The following is a 25,763-nucleotide window of genomic DNA, read 5'->3' as shown; positions in this document are numbered from 1 at the left end:
GTAACTTTAGCTTACAAGTAGTGAGTATTTGTAGAAGTATTGGGGATTTTTTTTTGGGGGGGGATTTGGCATATATTTTCTGTAAATGGGGTAGTTCATGAGGAAAGAATGAGAAATTGTGCTGTCAGGAGGCTGGAATTCAGCAACTCAGAGACTCAGCTGGGGGAATTTTGTTAAGAGAGTGCTCTCTGTGGTGAGTGCAAAGTATTCCAGATGGCCAGTTAATCATTTTCACTTGTTTGTGTTGCAAGAATAATTGGAGAAGCTGCAAAGTAGAAGCTTCCCCTTGTGTATGTTTCTTATTTTTTGCCATACACATTTTAAGTTTTTCAGGTGTTTTACTTGTGTTTGCACATAGGAGACTACCATGCAGCCCAGGCAGTGTAGAAAATGAAAGTATCAAGCAAATTAAATTGCAAAAAGTAATTTAAATTGTAACAGTAAAATGAAATAAAATCAGTGCTCTGCACACAATTGGAATATTTTTCATCAAAAAAACATTGAAACGTTGGAAAGAGAAAAAAAAATTAACTACTTCTTCCCCACCAGAAGGAAGAGGGGAAAAGAAAGAGGTTAGTACAGCCACATGCCAAAATACATTACAGCATGCAAGGGTAGAGCCAGCCCACACATTTGTGCAGTGCATTGTTGAGATCCATCGGAAAGTGCAAATGCTAATTAGGAATGTGAACCAGATAACCTCAACATCAGTTCGAGTCCAATTATTCGTACTGGGATTTCATGATACTGATCTGTTTGTCCTTATTCCAGAGATCCTGCCTAACTAGAGTTATTACAGTAATTGTATGAGTTGGATGCCAGGCTAGAGCTAGTGTGACATTGCTCACTGGCAGCTTGGCAGCTTTTCCCAGGAGAGCAGCAAGGTCATTTGCATATGTATCTGTGCAGAAAGTTACATGCAAACTCTGCTCTTTCAAAATCCAGGTCCACAGCTGTGATACATTTTAATCTTGGTGAGCTCCTTGACTGATCAGGAAGGGACGTTCATTGGGCTGTCTTGATCTTGTGGCTGCTGTGCAGTGGAGTTGATGGTTATTGGTGGCAAAAATGAATCCTGTTATAGATATTTGGCTGTAGAACTCTGTTCTCACTTTGTGTTTTCCCTAGCATTGCAACATTTGGTCTGAATGTGATCTCTTGTAATTGATTCCATGCTGCAAGCGGCCCTTGCTCAGCATTCTGCACCCACATGAGACTGCAGCATTGAATGCCAAAGCAGAACCTCCCCAAAGTGCATCACTTTGGAGGCTGCAATGGTTTTCATTTCTCTGAAGCAGAGAGGGCTGCTTGCTGCTCATCAACTCCTCATCCTGTTTCCCTCTCAGTGAAAGGAGGGTAATCTGCTAGTGAGCAAAAATAGAGCCTTGAGAATGGACCAACACTCTACCCTGTAATCAGACACTGAATCCTTTAGCACGTGGGGAGGTGCACAGGGATCCCAGTATCATGGTCATGCTGGTTCAAAGGGACTGGAGAGGCCCCTGACATGAGCAGGGCAGTGGCCAGGGCAGTGAGCAGGTGTGGGCAAGCCAGCTGTGGCATTGCCTGGCCAATGCCTTGAAACCCTCTGAGAACAGAGGCTCCTCAGCCATGTTGAGCTACCAATCCCAGAATGGCATTGCCCCTGCAGTGAGAAATCTGTCAGACTGAGGGCTGGATTATGTCTGAAGGAAGCCTGAGTGCTGACAGGTCCTCAGCATGGATGGCTCTAGCTGGCATAGAGCTAGGAAAGATGGTTGGTCCTGTAGGGTGGAGGTTACCCAACAAGTGAAAGTGGGTCATTCAGGGTAAGGTGCAGCAGAAGAGGCTCAGGCTGCATTATCAGGGTGGGTGCCAATATGGCCCTGCAGGAAGACTGCAAATGATTGTGTTTCAGGGACAGGGCAGGTTTGCCAAACCAGGAGCCACAGCAGCTTGAAGACCTTTTGGAGAGGTGCTGCCTCCTGGCATGGGGCAGCCAGACCTACTGCCTTTCACAGAAATAAAATTTGTCTCTTGGAGGTGGCAAATCTGAATCCTGATAAATTTTTCTCTGGCACAACTGACTTCCAGCCTGGGATGCACGATCCAGCACATAACATTTGAAATCTTCTCATCTCTTCCCTATATGTTACTGACTCCCAAAGGAATTTTCTGGAGTCTTACTACCACCTGTAGGACAAGGAAGTTAGCATCATATCTTTGTATTAAATTGTTGGTTGCTCATTTTCTGTGTCATTTTCCTTGTGGCTTAACACAGTACAGTAACATGTGAGCATGGTTGCTGGGTTGTCACAATACAAGGGTTTTATTACTCAAGGGTCCTGATGGGCAAAAAGGTGAACAGAAGTCAGTCATGTTCCCTAGCAGAACAGAAGGTCAGTGCTATCCTGGGCAATGTTACCAGCAGGTTGAGGGAGATTATTCATTCCCTTTACTCAGTCTTGAAATGCTGAGTCTGATTCTGGGTTTCCCAGTACAAAGGAAACATGAGCATACTGGACAGAGTTCAGCAAAGGGCTACAGAGGTGAGGAAGGCCCTGGAGTATGTCTTTTACAAGGAAAGGCTGAGAGCTGGAACTGTTCAACCTGGAGAAGAGAAGGCTCAGGGGCACCTTAGCAATGTGTATCAATATCTGAAGGGTGGAGTGAAGAAGGCAGAGCCAGCATGTGGTCAGGGGTGCACATTTGCCACAAGAAGAGACAAGGGACACAAAGTGAAAGACAGAAATTCCCATTTACACAGAAGAAAAGAAAAATTCACAATGAGAGTGACCCCCACAGGCTGTGGAGTCTCCATCCATGGAGGTATTCAAAACCCAAGTGGACACAATCCTGACCAATCTGCTTTAGGTGGTGCTTCTGGAGAAGGGAGGATGGATTAGGAAATCTCCAGAGGTGCCCTCCAGCCTCAGCCAATCAGTGGTTCTGTGATTACCATACACATAGTTTGTGGCGTGAAGTGATAACAAAGGCTTGTATTTTTTAACTTTGATAATGTTTGCTTATTACAAGTACTTTGCAGCTTATGGGTTTAATAATAATAAAGGAAAACTTTCCTATTATTGTTCTGCATTAAGAAATACTGAATGTCGTATCTAAGTGTTTGCCAATGAGAATAATTGACTTGATAATAATCTTGTTATTCAGGCAGAGCAAAGGTGGAAGTACTTTAATTTTTGAGCTCTTCACTATGTGTTCACACAGTCTTGGTCTGGTGATCTTGTAAGGTGATGGGTGTATGATGGAGGGATATGGACTGAAGGAGACGTGGAAAGATTTGAGCATGGCACAGAAGCCAATTAGGGGACAAGAGAGCCTTTTGTGACCTTCAGCATCTCAAGGAAGGAGAAACTTAGCTTCAAAACTGAGGAGAAGCTGGTGAGCAGAGAGGTGGCTTCTCCTTGTGTGTAAGAATTGCTGGCAGGCACTGGCTTGCCAAGGTTGCTTCTGCTGACTCCTTTCACTGGGAACTTTACCAGGAGGGTGTTTATTCCCATTCCAGCTTCAAGAGAGAGTGCTGGCTTTTATAGACCTGTAGGGATGAGGCTGTGAAAAAACGTAATGTTTTTGCTCCCAGACCTTTGTGTTCATTTATACTGTTTAATCTGTGTGTTGTATGTCTTCTTTCCCAGAGCTTAAGCAGAGACTCTTTTTTCGCATCTGCACATTCCCTTTCATCCCATTCATGCCTGAAAAATATCTAAGAATATTTCTAGTAGATGCTCTTGCCAGATTTACCTTTCAGAATTTTTTTTCATTTATAAAGTCAGCATTTTATAGCACAAAGTTTTCTGGTTTTATTTATTTTTTGATCTACATTTTTGGACTGCTGGGAATTGACTGGCATTTTTGGCATTAACTTGTGATCCACAGTAACCAGCAGACTGTCAATCTTTCATCGTCTTAGACTTGTCATTCCAGCATAATGGAAAATGAAGGTTTAGGAGCTGTATGAATTTGTAAGTTGACTTTTCTGTTCTTCTCCCATTCTCTCCCTGCCAAAGCAATGATATCCTTGCCTTTCATGGCAGGGTAATTTGGGCATGCACTAAAATAAAAACAAATAACAAGGGCAAAACAGGTCTGTTCAATTGCTTTAATTATATATTTCTTAATGAACATCCTAATTTCCCGTGGATTTATGCAACAGCTTTCCTTCATTTTGTTTCTGCACAATGATGCTTTGGAAAACAGTGTGCTTACTCACAACATGAAGTGGCATTGCTGCCTATGTGCAGGGGCATGAGGATTCCTCTTGCTTTAGAAGAGCAGGGGTGACTCCATTTTGGGCTGCTCCAACTCCCAAGATGATCAGAGTCATCTAAATTTTTCTCCCACTGGTCATCTCTGACCTGGGAACAGGCAGGATGAGGGGCAGTGGTGAGGCTATGATGTGAGGCTCATCCAACACTCAGTGTGAGTGTTTGGACACTAATGGCTCTTTCCAAACGAAACAGGAGAAGTGATCTTGGTCAGGTTTTCCCTCAACCATCACACCAGTTCTTACCTCATGATGGTGAAGAGAAGACCCTGGCCAGGAGGGACTGTTAGTTACATTTTGATTTCTCATATCCTCTTGTACCACCAGCAGGGTTTTTCCACATTCTGAGCAGCAGGAATTTTGTAGCAAATTACTTATGTACAGCTTGGGCATCTTCATACAGGAGGAGGAAGAGGAGGTTACATTGCCATGGAAATTTTCCAGATTGCTGTAGTTACTCTCACTTGTAGGATGTAGCCAAACAAGAAATACTGAGCACTGGGGGGTTTCTGGGCATTTGGTTTTTATTACAGCACAGTCCTGCACAACTGTTTCCTGTAATTCCCTGTTAAAACACCATACCTTGCAGCTGCTAGCTACTATTTCTCAAAACAGACATCTGTGTAGATCTCTGTAGCTGTGGATTGGCCACATAAAACAGCTCCTGTGTTGGCCTTGAGTGACTCTTAAAATTAAGAGAGCACTGAAGTCCCACAATTTAAATATAAGTAAATGGTTCTCTGGTGCAGACATAGTGTTTTTCAGAGCTGGTGTCCTCTAGAGTTAACCTGCTTGTTTTTCTCAATTCATTACAACTACTTAGTTTTTTAACAAGTAGAACAGCAAGAAAATAATCAAAATGCAGCATTGCTTGCTTACAGCAGAAATGTGACCATTTTGGCTTGAAGTTTCTGAGTTGATTCTTCTCCACGCACTAGTATTAAGGACTTTTTTATCCGCCTCTGTCTCTACAGAGGGCACCAAGTATAAAACGACCAACCTTTTGTTACCTACTTTCAATTTCAGGGCGTGAAGAATTAACTAAACATTTGTTTGACATTATAAAGGCGTTGGGGCATATTTATGCTTCCTACTTACAGGGTGGAAAGCATGTGACACACAGAATAAGGCCCTAGAGCTGTTTGCTCAAATAATGCTGGAAGGTACAGCAAATGAAATTACAGGAATACACTTGTAATGCACTTCTGGGCCTGGTGTTTCATCCTCAGCTGGAGAATATTTTTTAGGCCACCCTTCAGTTTCTCCATTGATAGAAAAATAAAGGATGTTTTCCAGTGTCCTTTCCAATATACCATTTGAATGACAGTAAAAATACCAAATTTAACACAAATTAGTTTATGCTGCACAACTCCCTCCATCATCTCTTGTGATGTTTTCACTGGGTGTTAGGCAGTAGCCCCTTTTTTTTTTTATCTTGGCTTGCTTAGGACTTCTAAAATAGTTTGAGGCCAGCCTTGTGTTCCGTGGGTTTGTTGACATAGCTATGTCAGCTTGGATTTTGAACTACCCTCTCCCAAGGCTGCTGGGCTGGAAGCACAGCCCAGATACAGCCCTGTTGACAGAGGCACGTAAATTTGAAGGTGGCATTCTCTCCTCTTTTTTGTCAACTGCTTGCATTGCCTTTGAAGCAAGTAGTGTGTTTCCATTCTGCTTCTTTGTCATGTGTATTCCACAGATAAAGCAAATGCTGCACTGACGTCAACTAAAATAGTTATGTATGCGTGTGGTCAGAATAAAGTGGGGAGATTTTTTCCTTTATCTGAGTTGCACTTTGTGAAGCAGGCAGTGATGAAACACAGTGATAAATATGGCCCAAATAATTTTGAATTTTTTATCGCAGTTAATACATCTCAAAGTTGGCATGAGTATGTTATAAAGAGGATGTTTCTGTCTGCTTGGTTTTCTGGAGAATTATTTTCTCAATTTCATGTACAACGCTGAGAAACCAGATGACCTGAATTTATACTGTCCAGTAGGATAGATACTATGAAGCTTCTACTGAGGGCTCTAGATGTTGACAGTGAGAGGTCTTCTCATCTGACATGCCAGTAGTAAAGAAGGTTAGTGGGGCACTGGAAAGCTGTTTTTTTACCCAGCTGCATTCCCAGTCAGATACTAGGCTCTTCCTGTGATTTCTGTAGATAACTACATATCCCTGTGTATTAGACAAAAATGGGTCCTGAAACCAGTCCACACTGTTAGTGAAGGAATCTATCAGTCCACACTGAAGCAAAAAGTATGTCCATGTTTGGTTTTTCCTTCAGTGGATTGTCCCCCCAGTCACAATTCTGATAATCCATGACCAAGAATATTTCTGGTCATGTATCCATGACCAAGAATATTTGTTGCTGCTTGCACCCAAAGAATTGTTGTGGTTTGCAGAGGTGTGACCTCATCATGCTCTTGAAGCTGCAGTTTCTGAAAGACAGAAGAGATTTTCCTATTGGAAGTTGAAACATGGCATGACTTATTTTTAACTCTGCAGGACTTGAGGTTTTAGGAAAAGAAGATTTGCCCCATTCAGCAGATTCTTATGAAGCTCCAGGTCAATAGGTTGGAAAGATGGATGTGTTGATTTGAATAATTTTGAGATTACTGGTTTGACAGAAAAGGTGTTATTTTAATGCTTATTTTACTTTATTTTACAAACTTAATCATCTTTTTATTTGTTTTCTGTTCATTTCCCACAGAAACGTTCCAGAGGTCAAGTGCTATTCGACAAAGTGTGCGAGCATCTGAACCTTTTGGAAAAAGATTACTTTGGGCTAACATACAGAGACACAGAAAACCAAAAGGTAACCTAACCCACAAAACTGCAGGTGGCCTTTGGCATGTGAACATCAGAACTCCCTGAGACACTCACCAGACAGCTGTAAACAATACAGAAGTTGGTTTTATCTTCCTTGCCAAGTTTCATAGACACAGTTTGAGAGAGTGTTTTTTGTGACACTACTTCTCAAGAGCATCTCCTGTGTTTCCTTGGGTTCCCACTCTTTCGGCAATTTATGGCATGGAAGATATTAATAATATAGCTGGTGCTCTTTCTAATATGATTTATGCCTTTACTGTCATAGATGAAAGTCAGATTTACACTTACAGATACACTGCAAAGCAAATAATACTAAAATATGGCTTAATAATAGTGGTTGGGACACAAATAGGTAGGAGACGCCTGATTGTTCCTGCTGACTGCTAAGATAAGAGAAGCTCTAAGCCTTGACTTTACCTTAGCATTGTTGTTGATTTTAATAAAAAATTAGTCTTCAGAAGCAGTTGGTAGCAATAGTGAATCACATTCTTCTGTCCTGCATTCCAACTTCTGTATGAAACAAGCTGTGTAGTACAAGTGTTGAAGATCATCTAATGTGAAGGTGTTTGGAACATGGTACTGTGAAAGAGAGAGTATCAAAGGATAATTTAAAATATGTTGTGTTATTTTGGCATTTTCAGATAAATATTTTAACAGAAAGCAGTACAAAACTTCTTAGCAATATGCATAGTAGCTCAGCAGAGCTCACCAGCTGAAGGTATTTTGTGCTTTGTGAGGCCTGAAAGGTCTTCCCTGATGGAGCTGGAGCTTCTGCTACTTTTTTAGCTGTTTATATCTTTTGGGAACAACAGTTGTGTTTTCTAGGCTTCCTTTTGTTTCAAATATATATGATATTAAAGAAATCAATCTTTTTGTTTCTTTTTTCCCCTTTCTTTATAGACTTCTTTGTTTCTAATTCAGAAAATCACTTAAGCAGATACTTGGTCCAAGCCAGCACAAGATAATACTTTAGCATGTGCTTAGTTTTGAGTTTTGAGAAAAGCTAGGCAGAAATCTAAGTGCATTTTCAGATAGGTAAGCTTTCCTCTGGGAACAAGAAGCATGGATTCATTATTAACATGTGGTTTAGAAGCACTAATTGTTTATAGGACACCAGTTACTTTACAGAGCTGAGCAGTTAAAAGAACAACTGCCTGCCACCCCTTTTATTGATCAATAACATGCATATTTTTAATGTCAAAGTACTTAGCAATTCATCTCCATCCTCTGTCACATAACTTCCAGCCAGACAACATATGTGCCCACATCCCATGTCATCTTTGTAAACAGAAACCCTAAAATGTCTTTAATTTCTTGCTGCATAATGTGCTTTTGTGCTCAGCAATAGCTGGACATCTTCAGGCTCGGGTTTTGCACCACAGAGCAGGTTTGGACAGCTGCAAACTGGTTGTTTTTGTTGGGGAGGGATTGTTGTGTTCTGCTTGTTTGATATTTCTTTAGTGTTTTATTGTCTGATACATTTATTTATCTTTCTTTGGAGAAATTGGAACTTTACTAGGGAAAGCGAACTTTTTGTTCTGGGCTCTGACGCATTTTAAATATTAATTTGATTCTCTTAGAGGTCAAGACAGCAGAGGCACTAAGACCCCAAGCTGCTGTGTGCCTTCTCCAGAGGAATTTAATCTGCTCCTTGGCATCCATGAAATACTAACACATCACTGGGATGATTCTTCACCTCCTCTAGCAGGGGTTTTGTCTTGCATAGTCACTGGGCTCTGCATGGTGTGGATAGGGGCAGAGGTGCTGTGGTTCTGCCTCTGGTTTTCCCTGGAGAGCCCCTCATGCCTGCTGTGTTGCAAACATCCCTAGTCTGCACTTGCTTATCCTCTAGCAAGTATTTTCAGCCTTTCCAGGATTGGAGAAAAAAAAAAAAAAAATCAATCAAAACCACGTCTTTATTAACAAGTTCGTAGAAATTCAGTTTTCCCTGAAGATACTATGCAAAAACATCTCTATGGGCTTATTTTAGCAATTTGTATTTTTTATTTTATTTAAAATTATTTAGGCCTTAAAGTCTGTGAAGGTTAATAAAAATCCTGTTTCTACCCAGGGCCTCATTTGAAAATTAGTGTTAGCCCTGCCTACTACTACTTCAAGGAGAAAGGAGTGGCAGAGCATCACATGTTCTAGCTTTGACTCATAGCACTGCTTTAAAAAGAATGCTTATTGTGTTTTTTAATTCAAATTGAAAAAAGGAAACATTTTCTTTGCAGAATTGGTTGGACCCTGCCAAGGAAATCAAGAAGCAGATCCGAAGTAAGTTTGTTATCATTGCCCCCTTCTACATGTCTCCCCACGGGGACAAAGCATATTTCACAATCATCTTTTGTATCCTGTCCCAAGTCTTTAGCAAAGGAATTACGTACATCCTTTAGATATTTTGCGCTGTGATGATGGTGAAGCATGACTGATGCTCGTAACACGTGAACTTGCATTACTGAAAACAACTTGACATTTGCAGTGATGCAAAATCCTGAAGTTTGACATTAAGCAATGTAACCTTAGGGACTAGGCAATGTATTTGAATTATTTCTTGCATTACTTATATTCATATCATATCCAGAAACACTGCTCATGCCCCATACTGAAATAATTCACTGACATAAAATAGTACTCCATCTAAAATACCTTTCCTTTCTTCATTTCAAAAGATTGATCTCTCCTCCTAAAATGACCATTCAGTCAAGTTTCTGATTCACATTAATATTTTTAAAAGCTAAGTTGTTATAACTAGGTGTCTGATACATTAGAAATTCAAAAACCTCTCAGAGGAAAACCTTTTTGAGACTGCTGGGCTCAAAACTTGACTTGTGTTTTTTTACTTCCCCTCACTTTTAAAAATTGACAAAATGTCTATGTGTAGGAGTTCTGTGGGCAGAAAAGTGTCAGTAATTGTTTTTTTCTTTGCACATTTTATAAATGACCTCTTCCAGCATTTGTGCTTTCACAAACAAATGTATCTGGTAGTTCACATTTGCTGGGTTGGACCTGGCAAAGAAATCCTTTCCCTCTCCAAGATTAGAAGGGTTCATTTACACTGGTGGGAAAATTTCCCCACTTACTATGAGCAACTTCCCCTTTCCTCCAGTATTATTTTCATTACAAGTAAGTGATCTGCAATTCAAAGTAATGTACATTTGCCTTTTTACAATCTCATGAAGGGATGGATCTGGAGAGGAAGGTGCTTTAGACCACGATGAGTCAGGTTACACAGATGGTCAATGCAAGTAAAACAGCTCAGCTCCCCACCACATATTTGAAATGCATTTAATATGTACCCAAGCCATGAAATAGACAATGAAAGTTTGTGACAGTGAGAGATTAACCAGGGCAGAAGAGTTTCATCTTGGACTTCAGGCAGTGGACAGTTGCATTTGTAAAAAAATGACAGTAATAATTTGCTTTCTTTGTACAGTTCATCCCAGAAGTTTGCAACAGGCCAACAGAAGAAAAGGAGTGCTGTTACCCATAATGCTTTCCAAAGCATACATATAGTCCTGCTAAATGCTGGCTGAGCTGTGCAAAACGCAGACCACACTTCTGGGACTTCATCCCAGTGCTTGAGAAAGGCTCTTGGTTCACATCCCACTACTTATAACCCACTAACTTGCACAGTGTTAGTTTTCATTCTGACCCTGTAAATATGGGGTGAAGACTGCTTACTTCTCTGTCTTAACCATCTGTGCTATTATAATAGGCTTTATCATAGGTTTCATTTTTTTTTTTTTTTGCCAAGGAATAGATTTACAGGCCATGGTTCCTTGCATCTTTTGTGGAACCAGGTGTCACCTCTGGCTGCATTCCCACCTTGGGGATAGTCTACTCTCTGCTGGGACCATGCCCCATCCTTGCTGCCAGCCAAATCTTCCTTTCACCATCTTTTATGTCCCAAGAAAATGGAAAAGTTCCTAGAATCAAAGACTTTAAAAATCTTGCCAAGAGCTGAACTCCTGAGGATGAACATCAAAACTCTTCTTTCCCATTCATAGAATCATTTAATCATTTGAATTGGTTAGGACCTTAAAGATCACCTAAATTCAACCCCTGCCATGGGCATGGACACCTCCCACTAAACCAGGTTGCTCAAAGCCCCATCCAGCCTGGCCTTGAACATTTGAGATTAGATGTGTGGATGACCAAAGTGAATGGGACCTCCCATGGGATAAAATTTCCTTGTTGCATGTAAGAACAGTGCAGTTTGGGGTTTTATTACTGCTTTTCATTTGCATTCGAGTCATGTGCTACTGTAACCTAACCCTTTTTTTTCAGAATAACTTCTAAATTTACCTACCATGTTCAACTGTATTTTAAAATCCTGATATTACTTTAACATTTAAAGCTAGCATTCCAGAAATAATTTTGCCAACTCTGGAGATACAAACCAGTATCCATCCCATGGGTCAACTAAATTTAGTGAAAAAATTAAATAAGAATTCCCAATGCTATGTACTTTTGCAGCCATGCTCTCTGTTTGTCCTTGCAGTTTTGTCTGCACAATAATTTATGTCTGCTGAAGAAAGGAGCTATGTGCTGAGGCAGCACTCTTATAGCATGCTGTGAGCTGATGTGGGCAGCTAGACCTCAGCACATCTCCCTACTCCAGAGCCCATTTGTACTCTAACTTGTGGTGTTTCCAGTGCCTCTGTGCTTTGGGTTATTGGTTTTTAAAACTTGTACAGACTGTGTGGTGCTTACATTCAATAAACCTTGTTCTCACACTGAGAGGTGTTTTTAGTATTAGTAATAAATTACTGCTCACTCAGAGTCCTCACTTCAGTGGAAATCCTGCTAAATAAGAACTGCAAAATCTGACCTAATACAGTATCTTCAGTACAATGTGTGGGAAAAATATTCTAAAACATGTTCTTATTAATTGTTTGTCTCGGATATTTTTAAGTCTGGTGGTGATTGAATAGCATGGGCATCTTTGTTCGCATTTCCAGTGTCTTTTCAGTCAATCTATGTTCTTTTTCAGGTGGTGCTTGGCAGTTTGCATTTAACGTGAAATTCTACCCTCCAGACCCTGCCCAGCTATCTGAGGACATTACCAGGTGTTTTAAACATTAAATACCTTTTTAGAAGTGGCTTAAAAGATATTCCTGGTAGTACTTACACACCTATTATACAAGAAAAGAAACGCTTTATATTCCAGTTGTATCTCTTTTTCATATGAGCTTATGGAAAATATGCAATATTTTGACAGAAAAGACAGTGTCTATCCTCTGTGTTATGAAGTGTTTTGTGTAGTTTAAGCCTAAATCCCAGCTTTTTCAATATGTATATTCTTTAGAATTGATTTTAATCTTCTCAAAGATGCCTGATGGCCATTTTTGCCAGAGGTAACAAGTTATTACTGTAAGTAAAATCATGACTGTGAAAGGAAATAAGTAAGCTAATGTTGTGGTTTTATGACCATACTGAATCCAAAACAGAGCAAGCACTGTACCAGCTACTTAGGGAAAAATTAACTCTTTCCCAGCTGAAGCCAGGATAGATGAGAATAAGCATGCATATGCAAATTTTGTGTATCATTTAAGTAAGTAAGCAATTGATGTGCATGGAATAGAGAACATGATGGTAATTAATAGCTGCTTCCTCCTCTCCAAGTCACTCAGCTCTGCACTCTGTACCTCTGCTCTTTGGTTTCGTATTCACATTGCAACAACAACAAAAAAATAAAAAATAAAAAAAAAATTAAAAAAAAACCAAAACAAAAAAAAAAAACACCCTCACTTGATTTCCTCCTTGGACGAAGGCACAAAAGTTTTGATCTGTGATGAGGTTTTGTGCCTTTGAATATTTTTAACCTTCAGTATTTTATGGACTACTTGTTGCTTTTCAGGTAGCATAAAGCCTTTGGCCTTGATCAGGGTCCCCTGTGGTAGGCACTGTGCAGAGAGGCAGTGTGCCAAGAGTTCAAAATTGAACAGAGGACTTACAAAGGAAAATATTGCTTTGCTTCTCTTTAGACTCCTAAATTTCCCCTGGGAGCTCTGCCTTTGCCACCAAACCAATGCTCTTCACTTTTTTTCTGTTTTCATGTATCTGGTAAAACCTTCCGTTGCATATTCCTTTGGTTTTAATAGCATTTACTGTTTAAATGTATTTTTGAGAAAGCACAGTACATTGATAAAGAGACAGCTTATGTTTTTTGAATGACTTTGAGTTCTGCTATTCTTAGGTGAACAGTATATAAGAATTTTAATCACATTTTTCTCCTGAAAGAATTATCAGGTAGTTTTATATGTAAGTGGTCTGTGATAGAAATCTAGTATGTTTAGTGGGTATTTCTTCATCTAGGTCACTAAACAAAGTAATAACTTTATTTAGAGATCTCCATGCTGCTATAAGATAAATTTGTAAAGATAAATTAGGTGTTCCTACTGATAAATTAGGCAAGAGCTTGGGGTTTTGGGATTATTTTTACAAAATTATTATTGTTCTTGTAAATGGCTGAAGATCTCTGAGCTTGGCGGTCTGCAAATGCCTGTTGGAACCGAGGCCTCTTTCCAGTGCTCGGGCGCTGCTTCTTTGTGGGCAGCGGTGGAGGAGCCCTGTCTGAGCTGCTTTGGTGCTCCCTTGCAGGTACTACCTCTGCTTGCAGCTGAGAGATGACATTGTTTCGGGCCGGCTGCCCTGCTCGTTCGTCACGCTGGCCCTGCTGGGCTCCTACACCGTGCAGTCGGAGCTCGGCGACTACGACCCCGACGAGTACGGCAGCGACTACATCAGCGAGTTCCGCTTTGCGCCAAACCACACTAAAGAGCTGGAGGACAAAGTGATCGAGCTGCACAAGAGCCACAGGTAAGCTGAGGGCATCAGCGTGTGCTCCAGCCTGCTTCAGGTACCATCTCTGTGCATCAGGAGGTGTTAAGTTCTGCAGTGGTGTACCTAATTGTGAGAACCCCAGCCTTGCTCTGGGGTTTCATATGGTGGTGAAATTCCTCCTCCAACCCGTGCTTCCAAAGAAAAACTCCGCAGGCTTTAGCTGTTTGGTCTCAAGGCAGTTTATTGCTAGTTATCTAACAGATTATGTTCTCAGGTTGCGGCTGTTTGATCAGCAGCCCAAGCAGACACACACACACACCCTGGCATCCTCTCTATCTGGTGTCTTCTTCTTCTCTCCCCGTGCCCAGGGCTGCTGCTATCTTTTATATGATATATTACGTATTACATGTTTATAGTTTTTCCCCAATACCTACTACCTATATTACAAAGTGCTTTTCTACTCTAAACCAATCTGTGAGTGCCAACATCACCAAGAACATGAAGGCAAGGAAAAGGAAGGAGGAAGAACAGGATCAGCACACTTTCCTCCATCTTAGAACTTCTGACCCCCATGTACAAAGTGAAAACCCCCCTGTATATGTGCTAAAACCCCCCTGTACAATACTAAAAATCCTCCCCTCTACTTTGTAATTACTTTTACTATACTATCTAACCTTTTGTGACTGCTTGTTCCACCTCCAAAGTTGGTAACTCATTCCATGGCTCTAACTCAGTTACAGCTGTTTTTCAGCTGTCTGCCAGGGTCTAGAATGCCTCTGACTAAGGCTTGGAACCTCTAAAAATGTCTGAGAGACATTTTGAGTTCCCACACCTAATATTTTTCCAACAAGACTCCTCTGCATGTCTTTGGAGAGAGAAGAGCTCTGCAGCATGTGAGTTAACAGGTTCTGCACTAGAGTTGTGGCTCTGGTAGGTACCCAGCCACCTAAGGGGTATGACTATAGTTCTGACAGGCTGAAAATGTTTTCCAGCTGCTGGATTTTCTTTTGGAGTCTGTTTCCTTAACATTTATGCTAGAACTGGTTACTTTTCCACAGGGGAATGACACCTGCAGAAGCTGAGATGCATTTCCTGGAGAACGCCAAAAAACTGTCAATGTATGGAGTAGATCTCCATCATGCCAAGGTATGTACTTTGGTTTTTTCACTGGCCACGTGTCTCCTGTGGCATAGTACTTGGATGTGCACGGACTCCCTGATTTATTTTTCCTTGTATTTTTGAGACAGGATTTTTGTGAGATGAATCGTGTGTCAACATGTGGAAAGGTGACTCGTGAAATAAACATAAATATATCTTTAACCATAACATAATTTATCCTATAGATTCAAAGATGTTGCACATCAACTTTCATGTTGATTAAACAATGCTGTCATTGAGGAGAATACTGAATGGATGAGGTGATGAGGGAGGATTTTAGAAACTGTCCAGAGAGTACTGAATTTTCTTTTAATTCAGCTACATTTCCCAGTTTAATAAGGCCAACCGTGCTATCTTAACTGGATAGCAGATCATTTTTATGCTGCAAAGGACTTTCAAGCAATTATTTAGCTGTCCTGGAAACCTAATCAGATTGATGATAACGGGGAGAGAGCATCTTGTCTCTTTCTTGAAGTGTGGTTGTTGTGGTTGACAGGGAGGGCAGTAATTCTCCTGGAAACATTCTCCCATGATCAAGCAGTTTCTCTAATCATCAGCAGGCTAAGTTATGAATAAAACATGGTCATTCTTACTTTGGCTGGAGAGAGTGACTTATTAGCCTTGTATTGGTTGTTGGAGTTTTTGTTTTAGGTTTTTTTTTTTTCCCAAATAAATAATTACTATTGTTTTCTTCACTCTCCAGAGTAAGACTAATGGATTTTAACATTTTTGAGGTTAGCAAGCGTCCTTGGAAAATGAATATGGAACCAAAGAATTCTGCCCTGTGGAGGGAACCGCAATTTCTGTAAAGGTCAAATTATTGTGAGCCTGCATTTTTTTGCTGCAGCAGCTCCTTTCAAGAATTGAGATAAATTTGCAGCTTGGATTTTGAAAGAGCCTGCAACCATGTCCTTGGGGCATTTCATAGGATTTGTGCATGTGTGTTACAGAATTCAAAGCAATCCTTTGAGTTCTGTTAATTGCCTTCACTGAAAGTGAAGGATCTGTGTACAGCTTAATGGGCAACGTCTACCAGGAGGGATGCCACTGCCTTCCCCGTGTCCTGCAGATACACACACTGTCTTGAGGCACATTTGGAGCAGAGAGAAACAACTGGCAAATATCACTTGATAGCTTTTTTCTCGATGCAAAGAAGTCCAAAACCCAGCAACTAAATAGATTACTGTTTTAAATAAGTTACAGTCTTTGTTACTGAAAGTTTTACATTACATAGCATTAAGGCCTAAGTATTTTTTCAGAATATTGTAGAAAAACTGTGAAGTGTAAGATGGGATGTTATAAGATAACTATTTTATTTATTCTTTCCTGAAAAAGTATCATTGTTCTGGTTCACTCTTCTTTTTCATATCAAAAGACTCAGAGCAAGAGAATTTAGTAGAAAAGTCAATCTCTCTTGAAACTGATGCTCTTTATTTTAAAAAGCTGCGATGATAACCAAGGTGTGTCTGTCTGTGGGTTAAGGATCCCCACAGTCATCTTGAAACCTGAACTGAAGGTGGGAAAAGAAGACTCTGTGTGAGAAGTCATGTTTAGTTTTAATTAGGTCTGCCAGGGAGGTTTGATGATGTCAGGCTTGGGGACAAGTATCTCTGTGCATGTCTTTTGGACGTCATGCCATGGCAAATGTCTCTGTGTAAATGTCAATTCATTAAGATAGTGCCAATATCTTCAGTGTTGGACAGATGTTGGACTCACCAGCTCGGATTAAAACTAGTTCTCAGTTATCAAATGTAAGGCTGTGATTAAAAATAATGTTCAGATAGACAGTCTTGTCCTCTGGGCTGTCACCATTTTGAGGAAGGTCACCCTATCTTTATGCAGAGCTAGAGGGATATGCCTCAGACATTACAGGTAGCAGGTTCCCATGTAACCCATGTCTCGTGTAACCACACGGCTCTTGAAAATAGCCTAATCCTTTTATTTAGGTTTCATTTTACATTGTAAGTATCATATTGGAAAACAGTCTCTGACACCAACAAGTAACAGAAGTCTTGATTAAACTTAGGTTTGTGGTGAAGATGGAGGATGAAGATATTTCTCAACAATTTTTGAGAAAGCATATAAAAAGAAGCCCCTTGCACCTGCAGAAACATGCCATGTATGAGCATACTTACATTTCAAACATTCACCAGGCAGTGTGATTACTGCAATGAAACTTTTTATTTTAGAATGTGTTCAGTGTATTTAGGTTTTGCTTTTTGCTTAGGAAAGTGAAACTGAAGTACACTAAAAAAAATTACTTTTGTCTTTTCTGCAGTGCCTGATGGTGATACCACACATGAGCTATATTTAGGAAAAAATGTATCTTTAAGTGGTGATGCCATCATTGTTGGAACATATGTCCTCTATTGGTGTGTTTTCTAACACTGGAGTGATTTTGTGACACTATTTCTATGTTGTGATTTTAGAACTTTTTTTTTTTTTTCATTTCTAGCTGTGCCATAGCTGTTTCATCATGACTGACCATGCATACCATTGTGTTGGTTTTGAAATATAATCAGATTTTCACCAAATGTCTAAAAGGTGGTTGGTTGGGAAAACCAGAGGAAAGTTGTGAACTCATTTCATTATTATCCTAGGGTGATATCTTCATAGCTTCTGTGTTTAAGTTTTTGTGACTAGGTTATTTAAAAACAATTTGTGAAGAACTCAATGCTTTGAAGTGGATTCTTCATTTCTCTATCAGTACTAGTACTTTAGCTAAACAAAAAAAACAGTGATAGAAGATAGTGAAGATTGGTTTTAGACTATTTGAAGACTTCTAAAGTAAATAAAAATATATATTTCTTTAAAAATACATATTTATGGGTATGTTCTGATAAGATTGTGGACTAATCTTTTGCAGTGCTGTTGTGTCTGAGCTACAACCTCCTGGCAAATGTAGGTTATAGCACAGTCACAGTCACACAACTTTTAAAAAATAATCCCTTCTGGTCCAAATGCCCATCTTTATGCCCACTGGGCATTTCATAGTGAAAATACTGAGCAAAGGCACAAGAGCATTAAAGACACTAGCAAACCTACTAAAGCCAAGGTGAACAAGCTACTGAAGAAAAATTTATCTAAGGATTCACAAGGCTTAGTCATGGTGATGAGTGATACCAGGAAAAGTAAATTTGTATGCTGTCATACTTACTTTCAATCTGGTATTTATGCTAATAAAGCTTTTTTATTATGCTAATAAAACTTTGCTGTATGATTGATGTATTTCTTTTAATGACATCTAAAATTTCCCTCCTCCTTTAGGAGTCTTTGTAAAATATAAGGAAACATTTGAAACCCTCAGTTTCCTTCACCCTGCCCAACCTTACTATTATTTGCATGAATGCATTCAGTGAGTAGGGTAGCACTCAGAAATCAGGTCACTACAGCTGATGCATTAAAAAGACATAGCTCAGATAGAAACACAGGATACAGGAATCTGTAGTACTGTAGGATGCAAGGATAGAAATACTCAACAAAGTGCATTGCTTGCTATTCCAGGATTCCGAAGGAGTGGAAATCATGCTAGGAGTCTGTGCAAGTGGACTCTTAATATATCGAGACAGACTAAGAATAAATAGATTTGCCTGGCCAAAGGTTTTGAAAATTTCCTACAAGAGGAACAACTTCTACATCAAAATCCGACCAGGAGAGGTAAGGGCATCCTGATTCTCCTAAGTGGATGAGCCTCTTGAAAAAACATATTTTTTTATTGATTTTTTTGATTTGTTTTGTCTTATAAGCTTTTAACATTCCTCTCCATTCATATTTCCTAATTTATGCTGATTTTCTTAGGAAAGGTTAGGTATTTAATTTCTTTAAAATTCAGGTAAAAAACAAGTTTCTGTTTACATCCATGAACTAATGTAAGAAATAAATATGGCCATCTGCACATAAAAAGCTCATCCGTATTATGAATACTTTGGGCATTTAAGTAGCATATTTCTTATTCATGGAGAGCTTGTTATCCTCCCTCATGTTGTACATTAAACTGGCATTTATCTCACCCACTAAGAAATGTAGACAGGCCATACCAAACTTTATAAGCATATCAGACCAGTATATTTACAGCATTTGGGGTAGCTGCACACATGAGCTCTCCCAGGAGAGCTCCCGCTCTGGCTCTGGAGAAGGGGATGTGAAACCTCGTACAGTGAGTGCCCTCTCGTGGCTCAGCCGGATGCGAAGCAAATACCGACCTCGTGGGCTGAGCATGCACTCACCCAGAAATCATGGATGTCATGGAATGGTTTGGGTTGGAAGGGACCTTAATGATCATCTAGTTCCAACCCCTCTGCTGTGGGCATGGACACCATCCACTAGACCAGGTTGTCCAAAGCTCCATCCAGCCTAGCCTATGAGATGCTAACTCTTGAGAAATTCAGTATCATCAAAGGCAAAAGAGGATTTCCATCTTAAATGCTGGCACAATAATTGGCCTGTGATAGATGAAATCCCCATATCCATTTAGAGTGTGGAGCTGTACAGCAGGATAGAAATCACTTAGATGAGGACTGGCATTTCTCTCTTAATGCAGCCAATGTCTCTGGGACTGACTTCATAACTGACCTGGGAAACTTGCTGGGGCTCCCCACTCCTGAGCCTGAGCCTTTTTTAGAGTCCTAAACCAAAATCCACAAACCTATGTTTCCTGCCCCTCAGCAGACACAGTTTTAATAACCAAATTTCTAGCCTTGAATTCAATTTTAAGAACTCAAACAAATAGTCATTGGCATTCTCAATGCCTGCACTCAAGCTCTCTGCCACTGCTACCCTGTTGAGCTCTGATGGTCTTGGTGCACAGTATCCTGTGACCAGGCCACAGTTCCATGTGTAAAATAATCAATGCAGCCTCTGTCCAAATTACATTTGATGATAATGTGATTCACTAACCCACATCATCTTTATTATTTTGTTGTTTCCTGCCTTATTTCCCTGTCAGCTTCTGTAGGGATCCAGACTTCCTTGCAAGTGCCTTTCTGTCTACCTTTCCCCCATCATAGCAGCTGTGTTTTACCTACTTAGCTGTCTGCATGTATCCATCAACATGTTACTGCAGATATAGCTGGCACAGCTTCTGCATCTGAAATATATAAATTTGCAGCACAATCTAAAGAGGTCTGTTTTTATCTCTGGACAGCTCTTTTCAATTACCTGTCTTGCCTCATCCTCCTCAGATGAATTAGCTGTAACCACTGTGATTTACTAATAGTAGTACTTCCTCTGTAAATATCCTTAATCTAAGATGTGTGAGACCAAGCCAGTCCCTAAGGACAATTGCTCACCTCCAGCTATTACCAGGCTTCTCACTGTAGTTCTGACTAGTGAAATTAAATCAACAGAGTGAAACACTTGAGTGATGTTTTCTCAGAAGTCTCCCAAATCTTAACTGATCTCTTTTTTACTTTAGGGTATAAAACATCACTGTCACTATAAGAAATCTCTTGCTCATTACTAGTGTTTTCCCCTAGAAATGATCCTCAAAGGTTGCCATAGATTATGATTTACAGCTTCTTTCCCAGAATTCTTTCTCTAGAATCTGAATATATGTGGTTATGTACATGAGCATATACATCCCCCCTTGCAACGAGGTCATACAGACGGAGGAAATGAAGATGAACCTTGTGTACACTGTCTAAAAAGAGATGCACAGCATCAAAAACATACTTATTCTTTTTTCCTACCTAGTTTGAGCAGTTTGAAAGCACTATTGGGTTTAAGTTGCCAAATCATCGTGCTGCAAAGCGCTTATGGAAAGTGTGTGTTGAACATCATACATTTTTCAGGTATGTGGATTTCTTTTCCTAAAGGTGTGATGTAAAATGCAACAGAAAATATCAGTTTTGTCAGCAGAGATGAAACCCTTCAAATCAAATTGTCTTTCCGATCATGAGGTACCTCTGAGCAGATAAAAGAAGGTTATTGCTTTTTCAAAATTTGAGATGTTGCACCCAAATTATTCATACTATTTCAGATAGATGCTGCTAAAAATCACCATATGGTCCTAATTAATCACTTTGCTTTATCTGTGCCACAATATTATCAGCTGCTATAATTAAAGAGATGCAGGACTCTGCTGCACTACTGCATATAAGTTTGCATAGAGAGAACAGCTTATATGGAAGATTGCTGAAGGATATGGCTAAGAGTTTAAAAAAGAAGAATATTTTTTTTAATTAGATATGAAAGTACAGACAGTAGTCGGTCATGGTTATTTTTGGTCACCCAGAATACCCAACCCCTAGCTGTAATTTTTGGATTACTAAGGAATTTTGCACCTTTTTTTTTTTACTTCTAGGAAGAACAGAGAAAACTGTGGGTTAGTGAAATAAGTGCTTTAATTAGTTTGCACTAAGATACTCACTAAACAGATACTTTAAAAGGAAAACACAAAAGGGTGAGATTTTCAACAGTTTGAATGGGTGTCCATTGCTTAAGAACCACCTCTGGGAAATGTTTGGGAGTATTGAAGAATGTCCCTCCTTTCCTAAAACTGTTAGTTCGGGCTGTCTATACATTCATATGAAATACAGTCTTAGCAGCAAAAGATCTAAAGAGAAATGGAGTGTGCATTTTTGGGATATTTTCTGATTTTTAATGAAAAATCAATGTCTGAAGCATAGACTCTGTAGCAGCAGAATGGCTTTTTCAGACAGCTGCCATACCCAAAATACAGAGGGTGGGAGAGCTCTAACCTGAAAAATGTCTACAGCCCTGTGAATGAATACTGCCTGTCATTCACTGGAAATCAGTTCTGGCCCTGTCCTGAGCATAACATTACCATGTTAAATTTGAAGAGATACATCCGCATTTCAGCCCAATCAAGGCCTCTGGTACAAGGAACACCTTTTTAGTTTTGGTGATCAGAAAATAGTAAATCTGATTTTCAAGCATGAAGGAGCTGAGTGATTCTTGCCCATTTGGAAGAACTCAGATCTTCAAATGCTTTAGCTAAGTGGTTTTGTCATGCTGTATCAGGGGCATCCTTGATTCCCTTTCAGCCACAGACCGGTGGGGCACAGATTACGATGAAGAGTGGTACCCAGGAGTCGTCTTCTCTGCAGAAACAGTGGACTGATTTTGGAGGAGGGGGAATAACAGGTGCACTGCTTGGTGTGTTTTAGGCTTCTGCTGCCAGAAGCACCTCCAAAGAAGTTCCTCACCCTGGGCTCCAAGTTTCGATACAGTGGCCGGACGCAGGCCCAGACGAGAAGAGCCAGTGCCCTCATAGACCGTCCTGCTCCGTACTTTGAGCGGTCCTCTAGTAAACGTTACACCATGTCTCGCAGCTTAGATGGGGGTAAGGTCCTCTCAACTGACCTTATCAAACATCATCATCACAGTGGTCACTGCTTTAGATTAGGTGTAAATCTCATCATCTCCTCTCCTTGAGATTTGGCTGAGTGGAAGGTGTGAGTACCTGCACGTTCACTGCAGGGGTTGAGGAGGATGCAGAGAAATTCCATGCTAAATGTACTGCTGTGGTCCTTACAGAGTGTTTGACTGGAGGATGTCCTTTGGAATCCACGCTTCACAGAGCCTCTGTCCTTGGCCTCATATCTGCTTCCCTAATTTGGGGAAGGATGAGATGGATGTGCCTGCCCAAGAATGTCAGGCTTCAACACTTTTTCAGGGTTTGCATGAGTAACTGTTTGGGTTTTGGTTTAATCTGAGATTTTCTTCTGTGTAGGTTTTTCACTTAAATCTGTTACAACCCAGAAATTATTATTTCCCTTGAGTGATAACACTTGATTCCAATTACCTCACATCCTGATCCAATGAACACTAAGAGACTTTTTTCATATGTTATTTTAGAAAGTTTGAAATTGAGAATAACTTACATAGATTAATAGTACATCCTTCCTCTATCCTTGCTTCATGGAGGTCATGGTTCTGCTGCTGACTTTGGTTAAATCAGTTTGTAGTTCAGAGTATCAGCTACTTCCATCAGCTATTACTGTTGTCAGCTGTTGAGTAAAAAGAGGCTGTAGTTTTGCAGTTTATTTTTGTAAGAAAAAAGAAGACTGAGACTAAACACAGATTAATTACAGATTAAAAAAAGGTGAACTCTCTTGCAGAATATCACAAATTGCAATGAATATAATTGCTGATGGGGATGGGTGAAGTTTTGATTTAAAAGTACACATGACAAGCCTTTTCCTCTCCCTCTAAAGGTGCTGCTTGTCATTGATTATTTTGGAATATTCTAATTCTGATGTGCTTCTTGCTCGTTACCAAGCAACTGGTGACCTGATTGCTGTGCATGTGTTTCAAAGCAGAAATTATCCTTCTGCATTATTTTGTTTGTAACATCTAAACAAGATGTCTCCCTCTACTCCCTTTGCTTTCTTCTGCCTCCTGAACTTAATCCCAAGAGATGAGATACCTGAAACACTTTACCCAGCATTTGTTAGACTCTGCAAGATTTTTATGATGTTAGTTTGCCTAAGTGCAAATGGGGGAAAGAGGTTTTTTAAATCAATGCTTATGATTTCTTCACTAGCGTTGTTACTATAGTGCAGATGTGTCTGTAACATTCTGCATTGTGCTTACATTGTGATCCAGACTCTGACATTTGTTACAGATGCAAGTGAGTTTATAAATGTGAAAATTCCTATTGGTTTAGAAAACAGTTACCCAATAATCAAGAGCAGGGTCTGGGCATATGTTAAAATTTTGATTACATTCTATCTGTAAAGGTACTATTTCTTTCAAAATAACTTTTATATATTTAAATCTGATTCATTATTGAGCACTTGCATCCTAAAATGTACTGAATGTCGTCACTTTGCAGAATTTTTTAGGATAATAAGCTCACCTAACTGGCAGACTTTAGTACTCAATAATACAAGGATCACATTTCCTTTTTATCAGGTATTTTGCCTGTGTTATATCAATGCTGTCATTTTCTGTAATGCAGCACGTTACTAAATCTGCATTTGATCTGTGTTTTTATATTCTGACAGATTTTTAAAAAAACCATCTCTTCCACCCCCATGGCTGATGTCATAGTTGGTTCTCCTTATGCTTCCTGCCTGATAACTGTGGCAATGCATTGCTTTTTTTTTTTGTGGTGTTTTACTACTGTAATAATTTTAACGGCTTGCTAACATTTAACAACTGTGTAATGCACACATTAGCTACAGTAATGTGTGTATACACATCCATAATATATGTGTATGCATATAAAAGCTATGAGCTTGAAGTAAACAATTTATTTAAATGTATGCACATGCTTCTGGTTTCCTGAAACATGACATAGTTGTGTTTTTAGTGTTATCTCAAATGTTTTTCTAAACCAGCTTTTTTAATTTTGTGCAGCTTCTCAGCAAAAGCTATTTCAGATTTTCCCTCTTTAAATATTTGCTTTTAGCATCAGTGAATGAAAACCATGAAATGTACATGAAGGATTCTGTGTCTGCTGCAGAGGTTGGTACTGGCCAGTACGCCACAACAAAGGGCATCTCTCAGACCAACTTGATAACCACTGTGACTCCAGAGAAAAAGACAGAAGAGGACAAAGATGATGAAGAGGGCAAAAAGAAGAGAGCAGAGGAAGTCACCCCGATTTCAGCAATACGCCATGACACCAAGGTAGAATTTTCAGGGTTTTGTATTAAACAAGGCTGCCTTGAGAGTGCTTGGAGAAACATAGAATTTTTAGGGAAGGGGGAGAAAGAGGAAATAAAACTAGTTCTGTGAAAGGAAATATACTATGTGTATTTGCATGTCTTGAACCAGTGTTTTTGCAGTCCTTTCAGTTTGCATATAATGTTGTACAAGTTAGTTCCTGCCTTGGACTTTTCTTTTAAATATGTTTAACAGTCAGATTGATGTTTTTCACGCAGCATTCAACATCTCTTTAGGAATTTCCCAGAAGTAGCCTGGTGGTGCATGTTTGTTCTTCTGGTTTTCAGTCATATTTTGACTTTAGTATGACCATCCTATTTTTTTATTTTGATAAGGCAAAAAAATAGTTCTGTATGTAGCCCTGTGCTTTAAACTATTGCTCTTATACTTCTCATAACACTGTTTCTTTGCATGAATTTCAGTGGACATTTTTTCTCTATTAACTTCTGGATTCTAATCTGCTGTTAAAAGCAATTCTTTTCTGGCTTACAAAAGCACTTGCTTCACTTGTTTGAAGTTTCTGTTGAAGAAAGCATTTTTTACTGATGGTTCTCTTATCAATTCTTAAATTTGAGTCATCCCTCATCATCTTCAATCCCACCACCAGCACACACACATGGTTTTGCATAATATATACTGAGATATTAAAACAGGGTAAACCTAACAGAAGGATGGAGGAAATAGTGAATAGAGGTTAACAGTGAAGAGGAATGCAGTAAAATAGCATTCAGAAAGTGTACTGTGGAATGCATTTGCTAAACAAGTAAGGTTTACTTACCCTCATCTTTTAGGAAAAAACCCCTTGATATATATATTTATAGCCACAGAACTGTCAAGTATGCAAATATTAGAACCTGAACTTTTAGTTTGATCATATAAGGCCACGATGAGCTACATAGCAAAAGGATCGAGTTCTCAAAAAGAGTTGCAGTTAAGGTACTGAAAACCAGAAACAAATTGAGTTACTGAAAATTGCTAATGAGAGAGGTTTTCTTTTGAAAGCGTGTGCTGTATTGTAGCATTTAAAAGATAATCTTTACAAAATTTAACTGGGGTCTTCTTGAAACTCCATTGGTTTCCACACAGAGA

General features: G+C 39.6%; 1 protein-coding gene across 25 annotated transcripts in view; it reads left to right on the top strand.

Moving 5' to 3' along the window:
* The window catches only part of EPB41L3 (erythrocyte membrane protein band 4.1 like 3), a 141,976-nt gene that overhangs the window by 92,531 nt on the left and 23,682 nt on the right, over nt 1–25,763 (top strand). For 19 of the 25 annotated variants that reach the window (XM_021525211.2, XM_021525207.2, XM_021525204.2 and 16 more), the window contains exons 4-12: nt 6,976–7,080; nt 9,329–9,371; nt 12,091–12,166; nt 13,701–13,919; nt 14,942–15,029; nt 18,546–18,698; nt 20,733–20,830; nt 22,169–22,344; nt 24,418–24,638. In XM_021525211.2, the coding sequence (XP_021380886.1) occupies nt 6,976–7,080; nt 9,329–9,371; nt 12,091–12,166; nt 13,701–13,919; nt 14,942–15,029; nt 18,546–18,698; nt 20,733–20,830; nt 22,169–22,344; nt 24,418–24,638 (1,179 nt within the window). The remainder of the gene's footprint in view (nt 1–6,975; nt 7,081–9,328; nt 9,372–12,090; nt 12,167–13,700; nt 13,920–14,941; nt 15,030–18,545; nt 18,699–20,732; nt 20,831–22,168; nt 22,345–24,417; nt 24,639–25,763) is intronic. The other 6 variants (XM_021525205.2, XM_077784244.1, XM_021525215.2 and 3 more) reach the window with 1 other exon arrangement.

This window comes from Lonchura striata, chromosome 1 (assembly GCF_046129695.1).
Source record: "Lonchura striata isolate bLonStr1 chromosome 1, bLonStr1.mat, whole genome shotgun sequence".
NCBI lineage: Eukaryota > Metazoa > Chordata > Aves > Passeriformes > Estrildidae > Lonchura > Lonchura striata.
Note: the sequence above shows the minus strand (reverse complement) of the source record. Positions and strands in the feature narration are given on the sequence as shown.